This window comes from Humulus lupulus, chromosome 3, assembly GCF_963169125.1.
Source record: "Humulus lupulus chromosome 3, drHumLupu1.1, whole genome shotgun sequence".
In the NCBI taxonomy this organism is placed as follows: domain Eukaryota; kingdom Viridiplantae; phylum Streptophyta; class Magnoliopsida; order Rosales; family Cannabaceae; genus Humulus; species Humulus lupulus.
Window position 1 is genome coordinate 3,525,000 of NC_084795.1, and position 23,902 is coordinate 3,548,901.

A 23,902-nucleotide genomic window follows, 5' to 3' on the forward strand; every position below is an offset into this window, starting at 1 on the left:
TAGACCCTGTATTTTGACTCATTACATGTGTAGGACCCTGTGTTTTGAAAAATTATTTTTTGAACCATGTGTTTTGTAAAATGGTTTAAATAGGCTCCTAAACTTAATTTTAATGAACAAAAAATTGAGTATAACAACACAGTTCTTAGGCAGAATGATTATATTTTTGTTCTGAGTTGTTAATTTGATGAATTATTTATGATTTTAGTTCAAAAAGCTTTTATCAAAATTGAGTTTAGGAATTTATTTGAACTATTTTAGAAAATATAGAGTCCAAAAAATAATTTAATAAAATACATTATTTAATCAGATAACGAGACAAAATATCTAAAAAAAAAAAAAAAAAAAAAGTATAAACCGAAAAAAATCACACAACCCAAGTACACTAGTAAATTTCCCTAAAAAAAGGTACTTTAGTAAACTACATATAATTTTTTTTAAAAATGATTTTAATTTTGTTTTGTTTGAAAGCCAAAAGCATCACAAATATTTGGCTTCTAGATACTAGGAGATAGCTAAGGGCGGCTAGTAAATGCTAATAATACAATTTACAACCTAAAGCACTATTTTTCTTTCTTTATTTCTTAAAAAAATATTTGTCAAAAAAGTAAAAAGCATAAATCAATCTCTATCCAACAATTTTTTAAAAATCTAATTAACAAAATAAATGGCTTATGAAAAAAGGGAATTCAATTGAGTAAATCGAAAAACAAATAAGATATTTTGAAATTTTATTGAACAAAAAAAAAAGACTAAATTGCTATTTATTTTATGCAAATGAGAATAAAAATAATATATATTTTTTTTTTTGAAAAAAAAGTATATGAAATGAGACAAAAGGCAGAGAGCGAGAGAGGTTTAATCCAAAGCCTTATCTCTCCCTCCCGAAGAGCTATCATCAGAAATTTCAGACTAAGCCTCTGAGCTACTCTCTCTCTCTATCTCTCGCTTCTCAAATCCTTATCTCTCTCTCCAATGGAGCCCAAGCCTTCTACACCTGATGCCACCACCATGACGCCGCCGCCGCCGCCCTCTTCTTCATTCTCAACAGCAACAGGTTCTTCTTATTCTTATTCTCCTTATCAGTATTCCGACGTTGATGATTCTCCAGTCACTTTTGTTTCAACTTTTGATAATGGAGACAAGGGCGTTTCTAGTGGGGTTGGTACTATGCTTAGTGGTGAAAATGAAAGACCAATTGCCAAGGTTTCCTTGGATGACGATGATAACGATGATGATGATGATGCTGATGATGATGACGGAGTCGTGTATGGTTTAGGTGGTTCTAGACTTGGGGTTTTGGAGGTTCAGGAGTTGGGTAAGGATTCGGCCGTAGTTGGGGCTGAGAGTTCGTTGGAGGGTTTGGGAACTGGTGGAGGTAGAAGTTCTGAGAAAGTGGAGGATTTGGCTGAGACGGAGTCAATTGAGAACTCGTATCAAGGGGGATTGGTGACAGAAAATGGTGTTAGTAGTGATGATAAAGAAGGGGATAAGGTGTTGGGAGGGTTGAAATACGATGATGGTGTTGGTGAGGAGAGGTTGGTGGTGCAGAAAAGTCAGGATTTTGATGGTGGGGAGTCAGAGTTTAGGGCCAGTGAGGAGGTAGAAGTAGAAGTAGAAGATGGTAAAATTGTGGATGGTGGGAATGATAAAGATAACTCTGTCAATTTTGAAGAGAAGAATGAGAAGTTGGTCGAAGAAGATGGGGTGAGTCTTGGCGGAGATGAGTCAGTGGTGGAAGCTGTGCAGCTTAATGTCCCAGCTTCAAGAGAAGCCGATGTTGGAGTTTCAAAAGAACTTGATGAAGCTGAAATTAGAGGTGTAGAGCCTCCAGGAGGCGGGAACCTTGGCCCTGGTTCTGAAGAATTTGTTGGCACAAAGTTGATGCCTACAGATTCTGAATCTGATGGAAATGTTGTGGGGTCTGTTACTGGTGGTCCTGATGAAGTTGATACCAAGCACGTATCAGCAGGAGAAGATGGTGGGCTAAAAGCTAATTCTGAAGTTCATCAGAGCGGCCCCGTGGTCGAGAAAGGTGCTGATAATGAAAAAGTTCTGTCAGGTGATGGAGTTGGTCCAAAGTTGATGCCTACAGAATCTGAATCCAATGGAAATGTTCTGGTGGAGCCTGTTATTGGTGGTTCTGATGAAGTTGATACCAAGCACGTATCAGGAAGAGAAGAAGGGGGCTTAGAAGCTGATTCTGATGTTCAGAGGAGCAGCCTCGTGGCTGAGAAAGGTGCTAATGATGAAGAAACTCTGTCAGGTGATGGAGTTGGTCCTAAGTTGATGCCTACAGATTCCGAATCCAATGCAAATGTTTTGGTGGAGCCTGTTATTGGTGGTGTTGAGGAAGTTGACACGAAGAACATATCAGGAAGAGAAGAAGGGGGGTTAGAAGCTGATTCTGATGTTCAGCAGAACAGCCTCGTGATTGAGAAAGGTGCTGGTAATGAAGTTTTGTCAGGTGATGGAGTTGAAACTTTTGTTGTGAACCGAGTCTCTGATTTAACAAAAGATGAACAGGTGCAGGATGAAAACTTATCTAATAATGCCGGAAGTAGTATTGAAGAGCCAAGCTCTGTTATAAGCCGTGAGATAATGGTAGAAGATGAAGATGATGAGAAACAACTTCCTGAGGAGTATGATGAGATTGATGGTTCGGGTACAGATGGTGAAACCGAAGATATTGTCTTTGGAAGCTCTGCCAAACAGTTCTTGGAAGAGTTGGAACGAGCTTCAGGAGTAGGTTCTCATTCTGGCGCTGACAGTTCTCATGACCATTCGCAGAGAATCGACGGTCAGATTGTGACAGACTCGGATGAAGAAGCCGACTCTGATGATGAAGGAGGTGGGAAAGAGATGTTTGATTCTGCTGCATTGGCAGCTCTTTTGAAAGCAGCTACAGGTGCTACCCCAGATGGTGGCAATATCACGATAACTAGTTCAGATGGATCCAGACTTTTCTCTGTCGAGCGCCCTGCTGGTCTGGGGTCTTCACTTCCTTCAGTGAAGCCAGCCTCCCGTCCTCTTTCTAACATTTTCTCTCCGTCAAATCTCACGGTTGGAGGAGAATCAGAGAACAACTTAAGTGAGGAAGATAAAAAGAGACTGGAGAAGTTTCAGCAGTTAAGGGTGAAGTACTTAAGACTTGTTAAGAGAGTAGGTGGTTCAATTGAGGATTCAATAGCAAGGCAGGTTCTATACAGATTGGCACTTGTTTCGGGAAGACAAGCCGGGCAAGCATTTAGCCTGGAAAGTGCAAAGGCGATGGCTCTCCAGCTTGAATCAGAGGGGAAGGATGATTTGGACTTTTCCTTGAACATACTCGTTATTGGGAAAACAGGTGTTGGCAAGAGTGCCACCATAAACTCTATTTTTGGAGAAGAGAAGACCCCAATTTATGCATTTGGACCCTCCACAACCAGTGTGAAGGAAATTGTTGGAACAGTGGATGGAGTCAAGATCCGGGTTTTTGATACCCCGGGTCTCAAATCAGCTGCAATGGAGCAGAGTGCTAATCGTAAAATTTTATCTTCAGTAAAGAATGCCACAAAGAAATGCCCACCTGATATTGTCCTCTACGTGGATAGGCTGGACACTCAAAGCAGAGATCTTAATGATTTGCCAATGTTAAGATCAATCACTTCTGCTCTTGGCCCTTCAATTTGGCGAAGTGCCATTGTTACTCTGACTCATGCCGCATCTTCTCCACCTGATGGACCATCGGGTACGCCCCTGAACTATGAATTGTTTGTTGCTCAGCGGTCTCAAATTGTCCAGCAGACCATTGGGCAAGCTGTTGGTGATCTTAGGGTTATGAGTCCAAGTTTGATGAATCCTATATCTCTGGCTGAGAACCATCCCTCTTGTAGAAAGAATAGGGATGGTCAGAAAGTGCTCCCTAATGGTCAAGCTTGGAGATCTCAGTTGTTGCTTTTGAGTTATTCTATGAAGATATTATCTGAGGCAAGTAACCTCTCAAAACCACAGGAGTCGGTGGATCACCGGAAGCTCTTTGGCTTTCGTTCTCGTTCACCTCCCCTTCCATACTTGCTGTCCTGGCTGTTGCAGTCTCGTGCTCATCCAAAATTGTCAGCTGATCAAGGTGGAGAAAATGGTGACTCTGATATTGATTTGGATGACTTGTCCGATTCGGACAATGAAGAAGAAGATGAGTACGATCAGCTTCCACCATTCAAGCCTCTCAGGAATTTCCAGATTGCTAAGCTGAGCAAAGAGCAGAAGAAGGCATATATGGAAGAGTATGATTATAGGGTGAAACTCCTTCAAAAGAAGCAATGGAGAGAGGAGTTGAAACGGATGAAAGAAATGAAGAAGAGGGGTGGTAAGGTCAGTGCTGATGAGTTGGCTTTTGCTGGTGAAGATGACCCTGAAAATGGAACTCCTGCTGCTGTTCCAGTTGCCTTACCTGATATGGCTCTGCCACCTTCTTTTGATGGTGATAATCCAGCTTACAGGTACCGGTTCTTGGAGCCAACTTCTCAGTTCCTTGCAAGGCCAGTATTGGACACCCATGGGTGGGATCATGATTGTGGTTACGACGGTGTCAACCTTGAGCATAACCTTGCCATTGTAAGTCGTTTTCCAGGGGCTGTTGCTGTTCAAATAACCAAGGATAAAAAAGAATTTAACATCCATCTGGATTCCTCGGTTTCTGCTAAGCATGGTGACAATGGATCAAGTATGGCGGGCTTTGACATTCAAAACATTGGAAAACAACTTGCATACATCGTCCGGGGGGAGACCAAGTTCAAAAGTTTCAGAAAGAACAAGACAACTGCTGGAGCTTCTGTGACATTCTTAGGTGAAAATGTTTCCACTGGATTCAAAATTGAGGACCAGATTGGACTTGGGAAGCGAGTTGTGTTGGTGGGCAGCACTGGCATTGTCAAATCACAGAGTGACTCGGCGTATGGAGCGAATTTAGAAGTGCGTCTGAGGGAGGCAGATTTTCCCATTGGCCAGGATCAATCCTCACTTGGTCTGTCTTTGGTGAAGTGGAGAGGGGACTTGGCATTGGGGGCTAATTTGCAGTCTCAGTTTTCTCTTGGGAGGAACTACAAGGTGGCTGTTCGTGCAGGGCTGAACAACAAGCTCAGCGGTCAGATATCAGTTCGAACAAGCAGTTCAGAACAACTCCAACTTGCACTAGTTGCCATTCTTCCAGTCGTCAGGAGTATCTATAAGATCATCTGGCCTGGGGCTGCTGCAGAGAACTACGCCCTCTACTAGATTACATGTTTTGTTTATTTATTATTATCATTTGCTTCTCATTTTTATTATTATCTCATTTGCATAATTATCAATCAGTCTGTGGCTTTTGTTTTTCATTGAACTGAGATGCTATCATATTAGATGACCAAAAATGTTTTATATTTGCACGGTGAAATGTACTGGAAATGAAATGAGATGGAACGTTGAGGGAATGTAATAAAGTTTGGTAGCTTTCCTTTCAGTTTGTGCTGTGGAAGCGTAGTAAAGTACAACATCCATGAAATGTTTTGTTGGGCATCCTTGGTTGGCTTTCTTATAATCTGGTTTTCAAACTTTTCCTCTTTTTCTTTTCTATATTTGTGCTACAAGTACACAAATACCAAATGGGGTATTTTTCAAGCACCAGTCTTTAAAAAAGTTGATTTTAGCAGATACATTGTCTCTACTGTAGTGATGCTAGTGTATGATGCTAAGTTTCTTTGGTGGGAAGCTGGAAACTGGAGCACAACTGGGGAAACAAAAAACAGCATTCTTTGAACTCCAGGATGGTAAGTTTTCAGGCTCTGATGTAAATATGAACTAACTGTATTTTGTTTATTGTTCTTGTTTATGAACTCGGGTTGAGCATGCTGTAGTTGGCCTACTTGGTCCGGCAGGATGTTGTAAATTGTTGGAAACCTTGAAAGGGGCACACTATGTAAATAAAGAAAAATGATAGATAACACTTTTAATTTGCACACTCAAATTCAAATTACACAGCATGATGGGTAATTTGAGTGTGCAAATTGAGAGTGCATTTATCATTAGTCGTAAATAAAATGAGGAGTCTAACCATGTGGATGGTTTGGTTTTCTGATAGAGGGTGCTTTCTTCTTCTTCTTCTTTGAACCACTGTCCTAACTTGTCAAATGCTAAAATTCTAAAAACAAAGTTTTCTTGTCCATGCAGGTGGGAATTAGCTGGACAATCCACCATGTCCTAGAAACTGTATTGTGAGATTGTTCTTCACAGGGTCATCCCTGGACTTTACTGAGAAAATGTTATCATGTTCTTATTTTTGTAATGGTGTCAAATTTGCTGTATTTCTCTCATATTCAATGACCTTATTGTTTTCCATCTTGTTTGTGTTGTGTAAATATTTTTGCATCTTTCATTTCTTAGAGTTGAGTTTCTATCTAGACAAGACTCCATCTATGATTGTGGTTTTTCTATGTAGATTCTGGTCTATCTTGGTAGATGTCCGCTGTAGAGTATGAATGAAACTATTTATTTAGAATCGGTTTTGTTTAAGTTTTTTTAAGCTTTCAACTTCAATTTTCTGAACAATGAAAATATGAATATGGCTTTTCTCGTAGATGCTTCTTAAGCACGTAACAACACTCGTATTGGTGCTTGTAAGAAAAACTACACCAACAACTGTGTGAACCTTCCTAGCCTTGTATATTTTTTGAGAAAAAGAACGAGTATTATTAAGCAAAATCAACTATTACAGACAAAAATTCAAAGATGTTCACCCATATAACTAGGAATAGAAGTAGCAATTGCATGAGTCACCCCATTCATAATACGCAAAATAGAACCGCAAAATAGAACCACAAGAGCCACCACCTACAACATTTAACAAAGAAATAACATCAAACACACCAGAACTAAAACAGCCAACACCTGACCCTTATGAATCTATGCAGCCACAATAGTAGAATCACACTTCGCCACCCTGAATAGTAATCCCAAGCTAAAAAGCAACTCGTAGGCCATAATACAATGCCAACAACTCAGTCACACTAATTAGAAAATTGCCAACAGTCGGTGCCGCCCAAAGAACAACCTCAGAATCTCTAATCATACCATCCACTCCAATAAAAGCATTCACATTCACTACTGAGGCATCCGAATTAAGTTGAATCATCCCCACAGACAAAACTTGCCAAGCACGAAATACATTGACAACACGAACTAAAGATGAACTTAACAAACTCTTCCTATGCAATCCTTGAAACTCCTATAGAGCATTTCAAGCCAACACATCCACATAATCAATCCTAGACATAGCACCCCAACCAAATCAGAATTCCCATCACCCCAAATCCACCATAAGGTAACAACATACAACTCAACCCAAATCCACCATAAGGTAACAACAAACAACTTAAATGTAGACCAATCACAATTATAAAATAAGAAGACTAATAAATCAGTCATAGAACCCCGAGACCATGACTTAAGGAGCTTCCAGACACCTATATCCACCCAAATATGACGAACCGACGAACAAAAAATCAAAGCATAAAGCGCAATCTCCTGCTCCAAATTACACTGAGCACAATAAGCCTCAATCGAAACCTTCCGTTTAATCAAATTTAAAGCAACTGGAATAGCATCATGATACAACCTCCACAAAAACACCTTGACTTTAGGAAATATATTTAAACTCTACATACCATTCCACCGCTTAGACAATCCACTAGAAGAAAAACCAACTGAATGTAAACGAGTATTGAGAGCTAAAGCAAACTAGTATTGAGAGCTAAAGCATAAGCTGACTTTACACCAAACTCACCATTACTATCATAATGCCATATAATGGTATCATCCACATCCTTTACACTAAATTCATCATTACTATCATAATGCCATATAATGTTATCATCCACTTGTTGACACCCTAATGGAATAGATTGAATAGCCAACATATCACAAGGGAGAAACACTTGTTTTAACAACTCAACGTTCCAAACTTCTTCACGCAAAATAAATTCATTGACAAGATGAGAAGTAAATGACTTTGGAGACTATGGCTTAAAAGAAAAAAGCCTAGGAATTCAAGGATCATTAAAAGCGTCAATCTAAATCCCACACCAACGTTCCACCTAATACCCTCATTTAACAACCCCGTAGCCCGCACCAAGCTGAACCCCCGATCAACTGCAAGCAAAAGAGAAGAAACCCTATGATACTTATCCTTTAAAAACCGTGCAACCAAGGAATCCCCATTCTGTAATAACCTCCACACCTGTTTAGCCACAAGAGCCCTATTAAACAAATGAAGATCACGAAACCCCAACCCTCAAGCACCTTTGGTCTACAAACCATAGACCACTTTACCCATGGTATTTTGCGCTTTTGCCCCATAGAACCCCACCAAAAATTCAGAATTAAAGAGTGGAGCTTATCACATAAGGCAATAGGCAATTTAAAAATACTCATAAGGTAAGTAGGGATCGATTGCAATACCGCCTTAATAAGGATTTCTTACCCCCTTGTCAAAAAGAAAGATCTTTGCCACCCTTGAACTCTCTTCCACACCATGTCACAAATCCCCTAAAATGTATGATGCTTATTATGCCCCACCATTTTCGGAAGTACCAAATATTTATCATGAGGTGTCACCACCACCATACCTAACAATCCCAACACACTCGCTCTACCCACCTCATCCACATTCGGACTAAAAGTAATAGGAGATTTATCCAAATTAATCGGATGTCTAACAGTCTTCTCATAAATATATAAAATGCTACGCACAGTGGTGGAATCTTGAGAATTAGCCCGAGCAAAAAACAAATGTGAAACGTGAGGGCCAAACTAACTACACCGAAAACCCATTAACTCTTCTCGAGCCTCCGCTCCCTGAATAAGAGATGATTGCGAAATTATATTGAACTTTTTTATTTAATTTATTTTAAAAAATTATTTATAAATAATTAATTAACATAATTTGTTGGAAATTGTGTTTTGAAAAACAAATGAGCAATTTGAAATTTATGGAAAAATAAATAAAAAGGCTAAATGTTATGTATGCAAATGAGAATAAAATAATATATTATTGTAAAAAAATAGTTATATTATATTTTAGCTGATTACCTATTTATCAAATGAGCTACCAAATGGTATCAAAATACACTACTCACTTCATAATCATTATAATGAAACATAATGACATAATTGATAAAATGATACTATACAATATTCTATATAGTTTGATACTTGTTGGTATCCTATAAAACCTATTTCTATATAATATATTATCTAATAATGTGTTTGTTGCGAAATTTAAGCTATGCAAATAATCGCAAATTATAATAGTGTATCTAATAATATATACTTATTTATTATACCTACTTATTTTTTAACATTGACTATTTCCTTATTTAATTGATTTGCTTTACAATACTAAATAATTTTTTCTCCTTATTTTTTTTTTGCATTTCACGATTGATTTGGTATATTGAAAGAGAGTGTTCAATTCCTAATTTTTTGAGTTTTGTATTTGTATGGTATATAATCTTACATTATTTTAAAATATTTATATAGTTTAATACTAAATGGTACCATATGGTTTCATACAAGAAAAAATCTGCATAATTTAAACTACATACTATTCTACATATTTACCAACTAAATGATATTCTATCCACACATTTTGATTCTACATGATATTCTACATATATTTATCTGTTTAAACATTTTATAACTTAACAAATTTTCATGCATGTAATTATATACTTAGTGGTATCTTTTTATATAATTATATACTCACACTTATATTACATAAAAAAAAAAATCATTTGGCATTGTACTTACAAACAAGGTACAAACATGCTCATACAAAATAACTACTATTTTGTATCCAAAACATTAAAAAAAAAATTACTTTTTAGTATCAAACAACACAAATAACAATCTAAGTGTAATCTATAATATTCAAATAATGAAGATTTTTATTATATTTAATTACAGACAGTATAAAAATGTTGTAAAGCCTATTATGCTTGTATTAGATTGAGCTGAAACATTAAAAAAAAAAATAGAATAAATAATAGACAACTACAAAACAGTATCGAAAATATTTGATCTCCACTTTTTATATTTTGAGTTTTATGGCAACTTTCATATTTGATATATTTGATATGAGGCTGGTTTGAATGCAACGCAATGATGCTTTGCTAATAACTAAGAATAAATGAAATTACTATAAATTTAATAATTGGTTAATACAATATTTTAGGAAAGTGTGATTATGTTACTGAGTAATTTAAGAAAAGTGTAATATTTTATTTAGTCAAATTAATTTTTCTATATATGTTAATAATTTTATTCTTTTTGGGTATATATTTTTATCACTAACAAACATGTAATTATTTATCCCCATTAGTATAGATGTGTAAACTACTCTAAATGTAATTCGGGTGTATGTTAAAATATAAATAAGTAAATAAAATTTGATTATTTGTTATTTAGGTTAATAAATATTATAATATTAGTATATTAAAATATTAATTTTAAATTAGTAATTATTTATATTATAAGGTGTGTGAGTGTAAATTTTTTTATTTTATAATCAGATTTGAATTAAAAACAATAAAAATAAATTAAAAAAAATCTAAAAAAAAATCTAAAAATACAATCAATTCATGCTAAACAAAAAAATTAACAGTAAATCCTAAACTTAAAATCAATTCATGCTTTTAATTATTAAAATATATTATAAATTAATTCAACCAATTCGTCAAAAGAAATTTCAATATTACCAAAATATCTTTTGTTTTTTTAAATTAAATTAATATATAAAACCAAATAAAAATAAAAATAAAATGTATACTTTTAATTATTAAAATATTTTAAAATTAATTGAAAACTTGAAAAAAATTATTTTAATACCAAAAAAAAAAACAAATGATAAACCAATTAATTAATTTTAAAACATCAAACAATTTAATTAATTAAAACATTAACCATTAAACTTGAAATAAATCAAATTAAATTTAGTTTTTTTAAGGCCCTCCTTGCTAGTCTGGATTTTCGCTGTCAGACTTGGAGGACAAGTTTATAATATTATTTTGGAGGATTTATTATTAATTTATTCTCTAATTAGTTATACCTATTATGTTTTACTTACAATCAATTTAAATTTATTTTATTGCCATATATAAATTGATTTTATTTATGAAAGTCACTATTTAAAAAAAAAATGGTCAATTCCATAATTCAAAAAGGAAACTTTTTTTTACATAAATTAAAAATTAAATAGTTTATTTTTATTGAGAACTCCATAAACAAGATTTGTATATCTACTCCAATATTCAAAATTATTGATTTATTTGGATACTATTTTGTATCTTATTTTTTTTAATATTTTTATCATTTATTATTTTAGTCCCTAAAAAGTTATATATCCTACCAAATGGTATCAAAATATTAATTCCTTGAAAATTATTGTTGTTCTACTTGTCCACTCACTTTTGATAATAGTATACCACTACATAATTAATAAATATGATATTATATAATATACTATATAATTTAGTATTATCTTATAATACATATTACTATTTAATATTTTATCTAATAATGTGTGCAACCATATTTTATCACTTATTCTTAATATTCTATACGAGCTAATTAGCATACTATCTGATATTTATATATTGGTATTATATGTAATTATGTACTAATTGATATCCAAAATAATTTATTGTTATTGTGTATATTATATATATTTAAAATCGCGTGATATCATATAATTATATATAGTTAACTATTAAATGATAAATTTTACAATGTGATAGCAAAAGTATCTTAGCTAGGACAATCTAAAATTACATGATATCATATTATTACATATAATTAACTACTAAATTAATGGTATAGTTTGTTATGTGATACCAAAAAGCATTTTATATGTTCTACAATTGTAACTCCCATTTTCTTTTTACAAATTATAACAATTATGAAAGATAAGAGAAGATGTTTTTATTCATACTTTTAAGTGCATTACAATGCTAACCGAATGTTAGAGCTATTAAGTAAAGTGGAAGAATAACTAATGAATATGCAACTATAACATTCATGGGCATTTCATTAGTATAACACCCATAGAATGATGCTAAATACAAGCAAACAATCACTAAAGTTATGAAAAATAAAGAGAAATTCATGTTTTGATGATGAATTTTTATAGAAGGTTAAGAGGTGAAGAAGTTGTGCAAATAAATGGTTGAAGGAACAAGTATTTATAGGACAAAAACTAGCCGTTTATGACCGTTGGTGAATAGTGTTCATGACCGTTGGGGGTGTAGTTGTTTTCTATTATGGGATTTTAACAATTCTAAGTTGTTGAAGTAACCAACAGGTGGGAATAATTAATTTATGGGTGTTAGAGAAACTTTTTCAGAAAAGTTTGTGAGTCAAAAATGCTGGACTAAGTAATATAAGAAGATTGAGAAATTTTTATTTTTTTACTATTCACCGGGTACTATTCATAGTGGGTCCCACAGTGGGGTCCGCAAGGGTCCCACAGTAGGGTCCACATGGGTCCCACAGCGGGGTCCACCCCATGGGTTCCACATGTTGATGCAGTAGTGACACATTGATGACTTAAGCAAATTACTATGCTTGATATTTTGAATATGTTATTATTCCACTATGCTTATTATTTTTAATATTTTATTAGAATAGTATCCCAAGTTTTTCCTATAAATAGCCCTTCCAAAACTCATCTTGAAATCACAAAGACCTCATTTTCCTTTCTCTTACTATACCCAAAAATCTTCTTAACATCCTTCTAAAGTTCTAAACCTCGGAGATCTAGGCGAAGTTCTGTCCATAACGCTAGCCTACGAAAACCTTTTAGGTAAGCTCTTCCCGAGCCTTTATTTTCAGTTATTTAGTTATTATATATATATAGATTATTTTACTATGCCGTTATAATGCCAAAAGTTATATATAGATTATTTTACGATGCCGTTATAATGCAAAAATTTATATATAGATTAATTTACTATGCCGTTATAATGCCAAATTTTATATATAGATTATTTTACTATGCCGTTATAATGCCAAAATTTATATATAGATTATTTTACTATGACGTTATAATGCCAAAAGTTATATGTAGATTATTTTACTATGCCGTTATAATACCAAAAATTTATATATAGATTATTTTACTATAATGCCAAATTTATATATGGATTATGTTACCATGCCATTATAATGCCAAAATTTATATAGATTACTTTACTATGCCATTAAAATGCAAAAAAATTTATATATGGATTATTTTACCATGTCGTCATATTTTACAAATGCCAAAATTGAAATATAAACTATTTTTTTATGTATCTTTATAATACTAAACTTATATAGGCTATGGTCACACTTTGGACTATTATTATGGACTCTTATGACCTTATTCCCTATTATTATGGACAAGTATTATGACCTGGACTTTTCAGTATGACCATGACCACGACTTTTAGATCAGGACCTTGTCATGGACAACTATAGTATGACCATACGCCTGGACATAAAATAAGCACTAAAACAGGAAAAATGGGATAATAACAATATTAAGCTAACATTTCATAATGTAGATTTTATGTAATTTAATAGTTTGTGTTTTTATCAGGAAGCTAACAATTTCGATTGTTTTATCAAGACGCAAGGTAAGTAGAATCCTCATCTACAATACAAGTATTTTATGTGTCTTATGTGCATTTATATGCTTTATATGTTAATCTGTCATATTGTTCTTATGCATAAGTTATTTTCAAGAGTGTTATATTATGCATAAGCACGCTTAATGTTCACAGACAAGTTATTGAAAACGTTAAAGTAGAGGTGCTGCTTGGGAGACCTAAGTCCCAAAAATGTAAGGAGGGAGATGTACGTCCCTATATGATGAATGTTTATGAGGGAGAAATTCCCTATTATCATGTTTATGTTCAGGTGGGAATGTGATTCCCTATGTAATGCCGGCAGCAGCATCCTCTAGGGCCCAAAAGAAAGGAAAGTGAAAGAAAGAAAGAGAATACATAGCATGTTGCATGTTTATTTTAATGCATATGAGGTAGTTATTCTACTTACTGAGCCTTAGCTCATCAGATAATGTTTTGTATTGTAGGTAAGAGACCCCAAATATAAACTGTTGATGAGTATACGTGGGGCCAACATGACTGTACATATGGGGCTGACCTGAAGGGAGTGGAGTTCTGCTATGCTATTTTATAAATAAACAAGAAACTTGGTTTTATTATATTTCATTAAAAGTATTTTGTGAACTTTATCATTTACTTAAAGCTTTAAAAAGTATTTCATGAACTTTGTAATTTACATAAAGCTTTTCAATTTATCAGTTGGATACATTTTCATTTCTACGTTAAGGTGTAGTAACGCCACGAAAATGATTTATAAAAGTATTAAGATTTGTATGTAAGATAAAGTTTTTATCTAGTTGTGAGTATTGTGTGGTTAAGGTTATAAACATTATTTATGTATTGTTTAATAAAGTTTTTGTAAATTCAGAATTTCAGTATTGTCATATTTAGGTTAAAATTTGTTTTTACTCTATATATATGTATGTTAAGAAAGGAGGTCGTTACAACAACACTATAAGTACTAACCCACATTAATTATTTAAATTATTTGTTTTCTTCTACTAATTGGTATCTAACACCCAATATCTTTGTTCATTTTTCTACTATTTTGTATTGAACTATTTTTTTTTTACTATTTCTACTAATTGGTATTGAACACATAGTATCTTTGTTCATTTTTCTACCATTTTGTATTGAAATATTTTTTAGCATTTGACATTTTTTTACTTTTTTTTAATTGTTTTTATTAATTGGTACCAAAACGTATCAATGGTTATATATATATATATATATATAAATATATATATATTTTCTACTCTTTTAATATTTTTAAATTTTCATTGATATATTTTTTGATTGAATACTTTTATTGTTTAAATTTGTTAAACAGTGTCCAAATCATATTATTGAATGAGATTTTGATGTTGTACTGCATATGGTACCATTTCTACTCCTTTTGGTATATTGAAATTTGAATTAATGTAATTTTTAATTGAATACTTTTTACAATTTATATTTTTTGAATAAGTTTTTGTTGATCCACTAATTTGTAGCTAGAAACTAAATTATGAAAAAACTTCGATAAACCAAAAGTAACACGATCAAAGTTATCAACTATCGATTAGTATCTAAACGTATATATTAACTACTAATTAGTATCTACTCATATGTGTAAACATCATCACTAATAATGGTAACTTGTTATTAATTTTTCTTTAAGAATGGTTGTAAATAGTAGTTGTATTTTATATAAAAAATATTAATTATTTATTAAATTTAAATAATGTAATTGAATTTTATTTAGTCAATAACTAGATATTTTAGGAAGCTTGTCATAGTGAGTGATTTAAGGGAATTGAAATATTTAATTTAATTATTTTATATGTGTTATATATGATAGTAATTTATTAGATTTGGTTATATTATTTTTTTCAAAAACATTATTGTAATTAAGTTACCCCATTAGAATAGATGTGTAAACTCCCCTATTATTTTACTATTATTGGTTGAATTAACTTATAATATATTTTAATAATTAAAGTATGAATTGATTTTAAGTCTAGGATTTAATGTTTTTTTTTGTTTATTAAAATTATTTTTAAGTTTTAATTAACTAATTTATAAAACGAGTTCATATTAAAAAATAGGATAAATACCATTTTAGACTTTGTGTTTTGCAAAAATTACCGATCGGTCGGACTCTGTGTTTTGTTAAATGACAATTTGGATTGTGTGTTTTGTTAAAAAAATTGAGGGTATTTTGGTCATATTTGAAAATAGTTTGATCAAAATTGAGTCAAGCTTATTAATTTGTTCTATTTTGTAAAATACAGGATCTAAATTATTATTTAACAAAATATAGTGTCTGATCGGTAATTTTTATAAAATACAGGATCTAAAATAATATTTATCCAAAAAAATATATGATCTATAATTGATTTTACGGACTTATTTTTAAATTTTTGATAAAATGTGGGGTCTAAAAATTAAATTTTAAAAAAAGTAAGGACCAAACAACTAATCAATTAAACAAAGGGTGCAAAATGTAATAAAGAAAAATAAAAAATATGAAATGAGACAAAAGGCAGAGAGAGCGAGAGAGTCTAAATCCAAAGCCGCGCGCGGCACAGGCAATAGGCACAGCCTTGTCTCACTCCTTCCCAACCCAAAGCTCCATCAGAATTTCAGACGAGCTCTCTCACTCCTCAAATCCTTCTCTCTCTCTCTCTCTCTTCATTCTCCGTAGCCGTCTTGACTTTCTCCAATGGACCCGAAGCCTTCTTCGCCTGACGCCACCACCATGACGCTGCCACCTTCTTCGTCTTTATCAACAGGTTCTTCTTATTCTTATTCTCCTTATCAGTATTCCGACGTCGATGATTCTCCAGACGCTTTTGTTTCACCTTTTGATAATGGAGACAAGCCTGTTTCTAGTGGGGTTGATACCATGCTTAATGTTGAAAGACCAATTGCCAAGGTTTCCTTGGATGACGACGATAACGATGATGATGGTGATAATGACGACGGAGTCGAGTATGGTTTGGGTGGTTCGAGAGTTGGGGTTTTAAAGGTTCAGGAGTTGGGTGAGGATTGGGATGTAGTTGGGGCTGAGAGTTCCTTGGAGGGTTTGGAAACTGGTGGCGGTGGAAGGTCTGAGAAAGTGGAGGATTTGGTTGAGACGGGAACAGTTGACAACTCGTATTATGGGGACTTGGTGACAGAAAATGGTGTTAGTAGGGATGATAATGAAAGGGAAATGGATAATGTGTTGGGAGGGTTGAATTACGATGATGGTGTTGGTGAGGAGAGATTGGTGGTGCAGAAAAGTCAGGATTTTGATGGTGGGGAGTCAGAGTTTAGGGCCAGTGAGGAGGTAGAAGTAGAAGACGGTAAAATTTTGGATGGTGGGAATGGTAAAGATAACTCTGTCATTTTAGAAGAGAATGATGAGAAGTTGGTCGAAGAAGATGGGGTGAGTCTTGGCGGAGATGAGTCAGTGGTGAAAGCTGCGCAGCTTAATGTCCCAGCTTCAAGAGAAGCCGATGTTGGAGTTTCAGAAGAACTTGATGAAGCTGAAATTAGAGGTGTAGAGCCTCCAGGAGGCGGGAACCTTGGCCCTGGTTCTGCAGAATTTGTTGGCACAAAGTTGATGCCTACAGATTCTGAATCTGATGGAAATGTTGTGGGGTCTGTTACTGGTGGTCCTGATGAAGTTGATACCAAGCACGTATCAGCAGGAGAAGATGGTGGGCTAAAAGCTAATTCTGAAGTTCATCAGAGCGGCCCCGTGGTCGAGAAAGGTGCTGATAATGAAAAAGTTCTGTCAGGTGATGGAGTTGGTCCAAAGTTGATGCCTACAGAATCTGAATCCAATGGAAATGTTCTGGTGGAGCCTGTTATTGGTGGTCTTGAGGAAGTTGACACCAAGAACATATCAGGAACTGAAGAAGGGGGGCTAGAAGCTGATTCTGATGTTCAGAAGAACAGCCTTTTTAATATAAAATAATTAAAAAACATTAAATTATATCATTAATAAATATATATTTATATAAATTATTATATTATATATTTTTAATAATCTTTATATTAAAAATATAAATTACAATGTAAATAGGACGAGGGTCATGTTACCCGCCACTGCCCCATTAGGGGCGGGTCCCCACAGGGACCTTATCTCGCATGTTAAATTGGCATCCCTACTAGATACCAATTAGTGGATCAACAAAAACTTATTCAAAAAAATTTTAATTGTAAAAAATATTCAATTAAAAATTACATTAATTCAAATTTCAATATACGAAAAGAGTAGAAATGGTACCATATGTAGTACAACACCAAAAACTCATTCAATAATATGATTTGGATACTATTTAGTAGAACATAAAAAAGTACATATAGATGTATCAATACTAATTAACAGTTGACAATATTTATGGTGTTCTATGCTTTTGATATTTCCTGGAGTTATTCTATGATACAATTTCTAGATACCAATTAGTAAAAACAATTAAAAAAATGTCAAATGCAAAAAAATATTTCAATACAAAATAGTAGAAAAATGAATAGTGATACTATGTGTTCAATACCAATTAGTAGAAATAGTAAAAAAAAAGAAGTTAAATACAAAATAGTAGAAAAATGAACAAAGATATTGGGTGTTAGATACCAATTAGTAGAAGAAAAACAATCATCTAAATAATTAATGTGGGTTAGTACTTATAGTGTTGTAGAACATATAAAATGCTTTTTGGTATCACATAACAAACTATACCATTAATTAAGTAGTTAATTATATATAATAATATGATATCATGTAATTTTAGATCCTCCTAGTTAAGATACTTTTGTTATCACACTGTAAAATATATTATTTAATAGTTAACTATATATAATTATATGATATCACGCGATTTTAAAATACATAATATACACGATAACAATAAATTATTTTGTATATCAATTAGTACATAATTACATATAATACCAATATATAAGTATCAGATGGTATCCTAACGCGTATAGAATACCATTTGGTAAGATATATAACTTTTTAGGGGCTAAAATAATAAATAATAAAAATAAAAATAAAATAAGATACAAAATAGTATCCAAATAAATCAATAATTCTGAATATTGGAGTAGATATACAAATATTGTTTATAGAGTTCTCAATAAAAATAAACTATTTAATTTTTAATTTATGTAAGGAAAGTTTCATTTTTGAATTTTGGAATTGACAATTTTTTTTTAAAATAGCGACTTTCATAAATAAAATCAATTTATATATGGCAATAAAATAGGTTTAATTTGATTGTAAATAAAACATATAACTTAATGGATAATAAATTAATAATAAATCTTCCAAAATAATATTATAAACTTGTCCTCCAAGTCTGACAGCGAAAATCCAGATTAGCAAGGAGTGCTTTAAAAAAAAACTAAATTTAATTTGATTTGTTTCAAGTTTAATGGTTAATGTTTTAATTAATTAGATTGTTTGATGTTAAAAATTAATTAATTGGTTTATTTGTTTTTTTTTTTTGGTATTAAAATCATTTTTTCAAGCTTTCAATTAGTTTAAATATATTTTAATAATTAAAAGTATACATTTTATTTTTATTTTTATTTGGTTTTATATATTAATTTAATTTAAAAAAAACAAAAGATATTTTGGTAATATCGAAATTTCCTTTGACGAATTGGTTGAATTAATATATAATATATTTTAATAATTAAAAGCATGAATTGATTTTAAGTGTAGGATTTACTGTTAATTTTTTTGTTTAGCATGAATTGATTGTTTTTTTAATATTTTTTTAGTTCGATTGATTTTTAGATTTTTTTTTTAAAATTTAGTTTTATTGTTTTTAATTCAAATTTGATTATCTACTTATAAAATATATATGTTTTTTTTTATTTAAAATAGTTTTTTTAATTATTTAAAAAATAATAATTTCTATGTATTTAATTAATTTACTAATTAAAAAAGTTAAAGTATTTTATTCATATTTAAAAATAATTTGAACAAAATAGTCAAGAGTATATTAATTTGTTCTATTTTATAAAACATACGGTCTAAATTATCATTTAATAAAATACATAATTTGATGGGTCATTTTTGCAGAATACAGGGTCCCTATAAAAATATATTGACTATCATTGATTTTTAAGGACTTATTTTTAAAATTTTGATAATATATGGGGTCTAAAAATTAAATTTTAAAAAAGTAAGGACCAAGCAACTAATCAATTAAACATAGGGTGCAAAATGTAATAAAGAAAAAGAAAAAAAATATGAAATGAGACAAAAGGCAGAGAGCGAGAGAGTCTAAAATCCAAAGCCGCGCGCGGCACAGGCAATAGGCACAGCCTTGTCTCACTCCTTCCCAACCCAAAGCTCCATCAGAATTTCAGACGAGCTCTCTCACTCCTCAAATCCTTCTCTCTCTCTCTCTCTCTTCATTCTCCGTAGCCGTCTTGACTTTCTCCAATGGACCCGAAGCCTTCTTCGCCTGACGCCACCACCATGACGCTGCCACCTTCTTCGTCTTTATCAACAGGTTCTTCTTATTCTTATTCTCCTTATCAGTATTCCGACGTCGATGATTCTCCAGACGCTTTTGTTTCACCTTTTGATAATGGAGACAAGCCTGTTTCTAGTGGGGTTGATACTATGCTTAATGTTGAAAGGCCAATTGCCAAGGTTTCATTGGATGACGACGATAACGATGATGATGGTGATAATGATGACGGAGTCGAGTATGGTTTGGGTGGTTCGAGAGTTGGGGTTTTAAAGGTTCAGGAGTTGGGTGAGGATTGGGATGAAGTTGGGGCTGAGAGTTCCTTGGAGGGTTTGGAAACTGGTGGCGGTGGAAGGTCTGAGAAAGTGGAGGATTTGGTTGAGACGGGAACAGTTGACAACTCGTATTATGGGGACTTGGTGACAGAAAATGGTGTTAGTAGGGATGATAATGAAAGGGAAATGGATAATGTGTTGGGAGGGTTGAATTACGATGATGGTGTTGGTGAGGAGAGATTGGTGGTGCAGAAAAGTCAGGATTTTGATGGTGGGGAGTCAGAGTTTAGGGCCAGTGAGGAGGTAGAAGTAGAAGACGGTAAAATTTTGGATGGTGGGAATGGTAAAGATAACTCTGTCATTTTAGAAGAGAATGATGAGAAGTTGGTCGAAGAAGATGGGGTGAGTCTTGGCGGAGATGAGTCAGTGGTGAAAGCTGCGCAGCTTAATGTCCCAGCTTCAAGAGAAGCCGATGTTGGAGTTTCAGAAGAACTTGATGAAGCTGAAATTAGAGGTGTAGAGCCTCCAGGAGGCGGGAACCTTGGCCCTGGTTCTGCAGAATTTGTTGGCACAAAGTTGATGCCTACAGATTCTGAATCTGATGGAAATGTTGTGGGGTCTGTTACTGGTGGTCCTGATGAAGTTGATACCAAGCACGTATCAGCAGGAGAAGATGGTGGGCTAAAAGCTAATTCTGAAGTTCATCAGAGCGGCCCCGTGGTCGAGAAAGGTGCTGATAATGAAAAAGTTCTGTCAGGTGATGGAGTTGGTCCAAAGTTGATGCCTACAGAATCTGAATCCAATGGAAATGTTCTGGTGGAGCCTGTTATTGGTGGTCTTGAGGAAGTTGACACCAAGAACATATCAGGAACTGAAGAAGGGGGGCTAGAAGCTGATTCTGATGTTCAGAAGAACAGCCTTGTGTCTGAGAAAGGTGCTAATGATGAAGAAGTTCTGTCAGGTGATGGAGTTGGTCCGAAGTTGATGCCTGCAGATTCTGAATCCAGTGCAAATATTTTGGTGGAGCCTGTTATTGGTGGTGTTGAAGAAGTTGACACGAAGAACATATCAGGAAGAGAAGGAGGGGGGTTAGAAGCTGATTCTGATGTTCAGCAGAACAGCCTCGTGATTAAGAAAGGTGCTGATAATGAAGTTTTGTCAGGTGATGCAGTTGAAACTTTTGTTGTGAACAGAGTCTCTGATTTAACAAAAGATGAACAGGTGCAGGATGAAAAATTATCAAATAATGCCGGAAGTAATATTGAAGAGCCAAGCTCTGTTATAAGCCATGAGATAATGGTAGAAGATGAAGATGATGAGAAGCAACTTCCTGAGGAGTATGATGAGATTGATGGTGAAACCGAAGATATTGTCTTTGGAAGCTCTGCCAAACAGTTCTTGGAAGAGTTGGAACGAGCTTCAGGAGTAGGTTCTCATTCTGGCGCTGACAGTTCTCATGACCATTCGCAGAGAATCGACGGTCAGATTGTGACAGACTCGGATGAAGAAGTCGACACTGATGATGAAGGAGGTGGGAAAGAGATGTTTGATTCTGCTGCATTGGCAGCTCTTTTGAAAGCAGCTACAGGTGCTGCCCCAGATGGTGGCAATATCACTATAACTAGTTCAAATGGATCCAGACTTTTTTCTGTTGAACGCCCCTTCCATACTTGCTGTCCTGGTTGTTGCAGTCTCGTGCTCATCCAAAATTGCCAGCTGATCAAGGTGGAGAAAATGGTGACTCTGATGTTGATTTGGATGACTTGTCCGATTCTGACAATGAAGAAGAAGATGAGTACGATCAGCTTCCACCATTCAAGCCTCTCAGGAATTTCCAGATTGCTAAGCTGAGCAAAGAGCAGAAGAAGGCATATATGGAAGAGTATGATTATAGGGTGAAACTCCTTCAAAAGAAGCAATGGAGAGAGGAGTTGAAACGGATGAAAGAAATGAAGAAGAGGGGTGGTAAGGTCAGTGCTGAAGAGTTGGCTTTTGCTGGTGAAGATGACCCTGAAAATGGAACTCCTGCTGCTGTTCCAGTTGCCTTACCTGATATGGCTCTGCCACCTTCTTTTGATGGTGATAATCCAGCTTACAGGTACCGGTTCTTGGAGCCAACTTCGCAGTTCCTGGCAAGGTCAGTATTGGATACGCATGGGTGGGATCATGATTGCGGTTATGACAGTGTCTACCTTGAGCATAACCTTGCCATTGTAAGTCGTTTTCCAGGGGCTGTTGCTGTTCAAATTATCAAGGATAAAAAAGAATTTAACATCCATCTGGATTCCTCAGTTGCTGCTAAGTATGGTGACAATGGTTCCAGTATGGCGGGCTTTGACATTCAAAACATTGGAAAACAACTTGCATACATCGTCCGGGGGGAGACCAAGTTCAAAAGTTTCAGAAAGAACAGGACAACTGCTGGAGCTTCTGTGACATTCTTAGGTGATAATGTTTCCACTGGATTCAAAATTGAGGACCAGATTGGACTTGGGAAGCGAGTTGTGTTGGTGGGCACCACTGGCATTGTCAAATCGCAGAGTGACTCGGCATATGGAGCGAATTTAGAAGTGCGTCTGAGGGAGGCAGATTTTCCCATTGGCCAGAATCAATCCGCACTTGGTCTGTCTTTGGTGAAGTGGAGTGGGGACTTGGCATTGGGGGCTAATTTGCAGTCTCAGTTTTCTCTTGGGAGGAACTACAAGGTGGCCGTTCGTGCAGGGTTGAACAACAAGTTCAATGGTCAGATATCGGTTCAAACAAGCAGTTCAGAACAGCTCCAAATTGCTCTAGTTGCCATTCTTCCAGTTGTCAGGAGTATCTATAAGATCATCTGGCCTGGGGCTGCTGCAGAGAACTACGCCTTCTACTAGATTACGTGTTTTGTTTATTTATTATTATCATTTGCTTCTCATTTTTATTATTATTATTATCAATCAGTCTGTGGCTTTTGCTTGTCATTGAACTGAGATGCTACCATTAGATAACCAAAATAAGTTTTATATTAGCAAATGCAATGAGATGAAAAGTTGAGGGAATGTAATAAAGTTTCGTAGCTTTCCTTTCAGTTTGTGCTGTGGAAGCGTAGTAAAGTATAACATCCTTGAAATGTTTTGTTGGGCATCTTGGTGGGCTGTCATATAACCTGTTTTTGAGGCTTCTTTCTCTTTTTCTTTTCTATATTTGTACTGCCAAGTTCACAAATACCAAATGGGATTTTTGTCAAGCACCAGTCTTTGAAGTTACAAAAGTTAATTTCAGCACATAAATTGTTTCTACTAAATTGATGCTGGTGTATGTTACCAAGTTTTTCGTTTTATTTTGACTTTCCATTGTTCTTATCCATTATTATATTAAACATCTCTTTCACAATAATCTTCTGGATAATTTGGAAATTTGTACAAATATAGATGTTTTTTGAATGCATATGAAGTTCATAAGTAGCCAAGGTTAACCGTAACTTATAATTATAGCCTTTTCCATCTATTAC

At 34.0% G+C, this 23,902-nt stretch overlaps 1 protein-coding gene, 1 long non-coding RNA gene and 1 pseudogene across 2 annotated transcripts; all 3 read left to right on the forward strand.

The window, feature by feature from the left end:
• Positions 1 to 840: 840 nt before the first annotated feature.
• Positions 841 to 5,479, forward strand: LOC133821784 (translocase of chloroplast 159, chloroplastic). The gene has a single exon (XM_062253927.1). The coding sequence runs from the start codon at positions 976 to 978 to the stop codon at positions 5,254 to 5,256; it is 4,281 nt and encodes a 1,426-aa protein (XP_062109911.1). The 5' UTR covers positions 841 to 975; the 3' UTR covers positions 5,257 to 5,479.
• A 7,279-nt stretch (positions 5,480 to 12,758) lies between these two features.
• Positions 12,759 to 14,832, forward strand: LOC133820887 (uncharacterized). Its single transcript, XR_009887213.1, has 3 exons — positions 12,759 to 12,871; positions 13,649 to 13,685; positions 14,144 to 14,832. It is a non-coding gene; the product is annotated as an uncharacterized LOC133820887 (long non-coding RNA).
• A 1,548-nt stretch (positions 14,833 to 16,380) lies between these two features.
• Positions 16,381 to 23,506, forward strand: LOC133821723 (translocase of chloroplast 159, chloroplastic-like; annotated as a pseudogene).
• Positions 23,507 to 23,902: the final 396 nt, after the last annotated feature.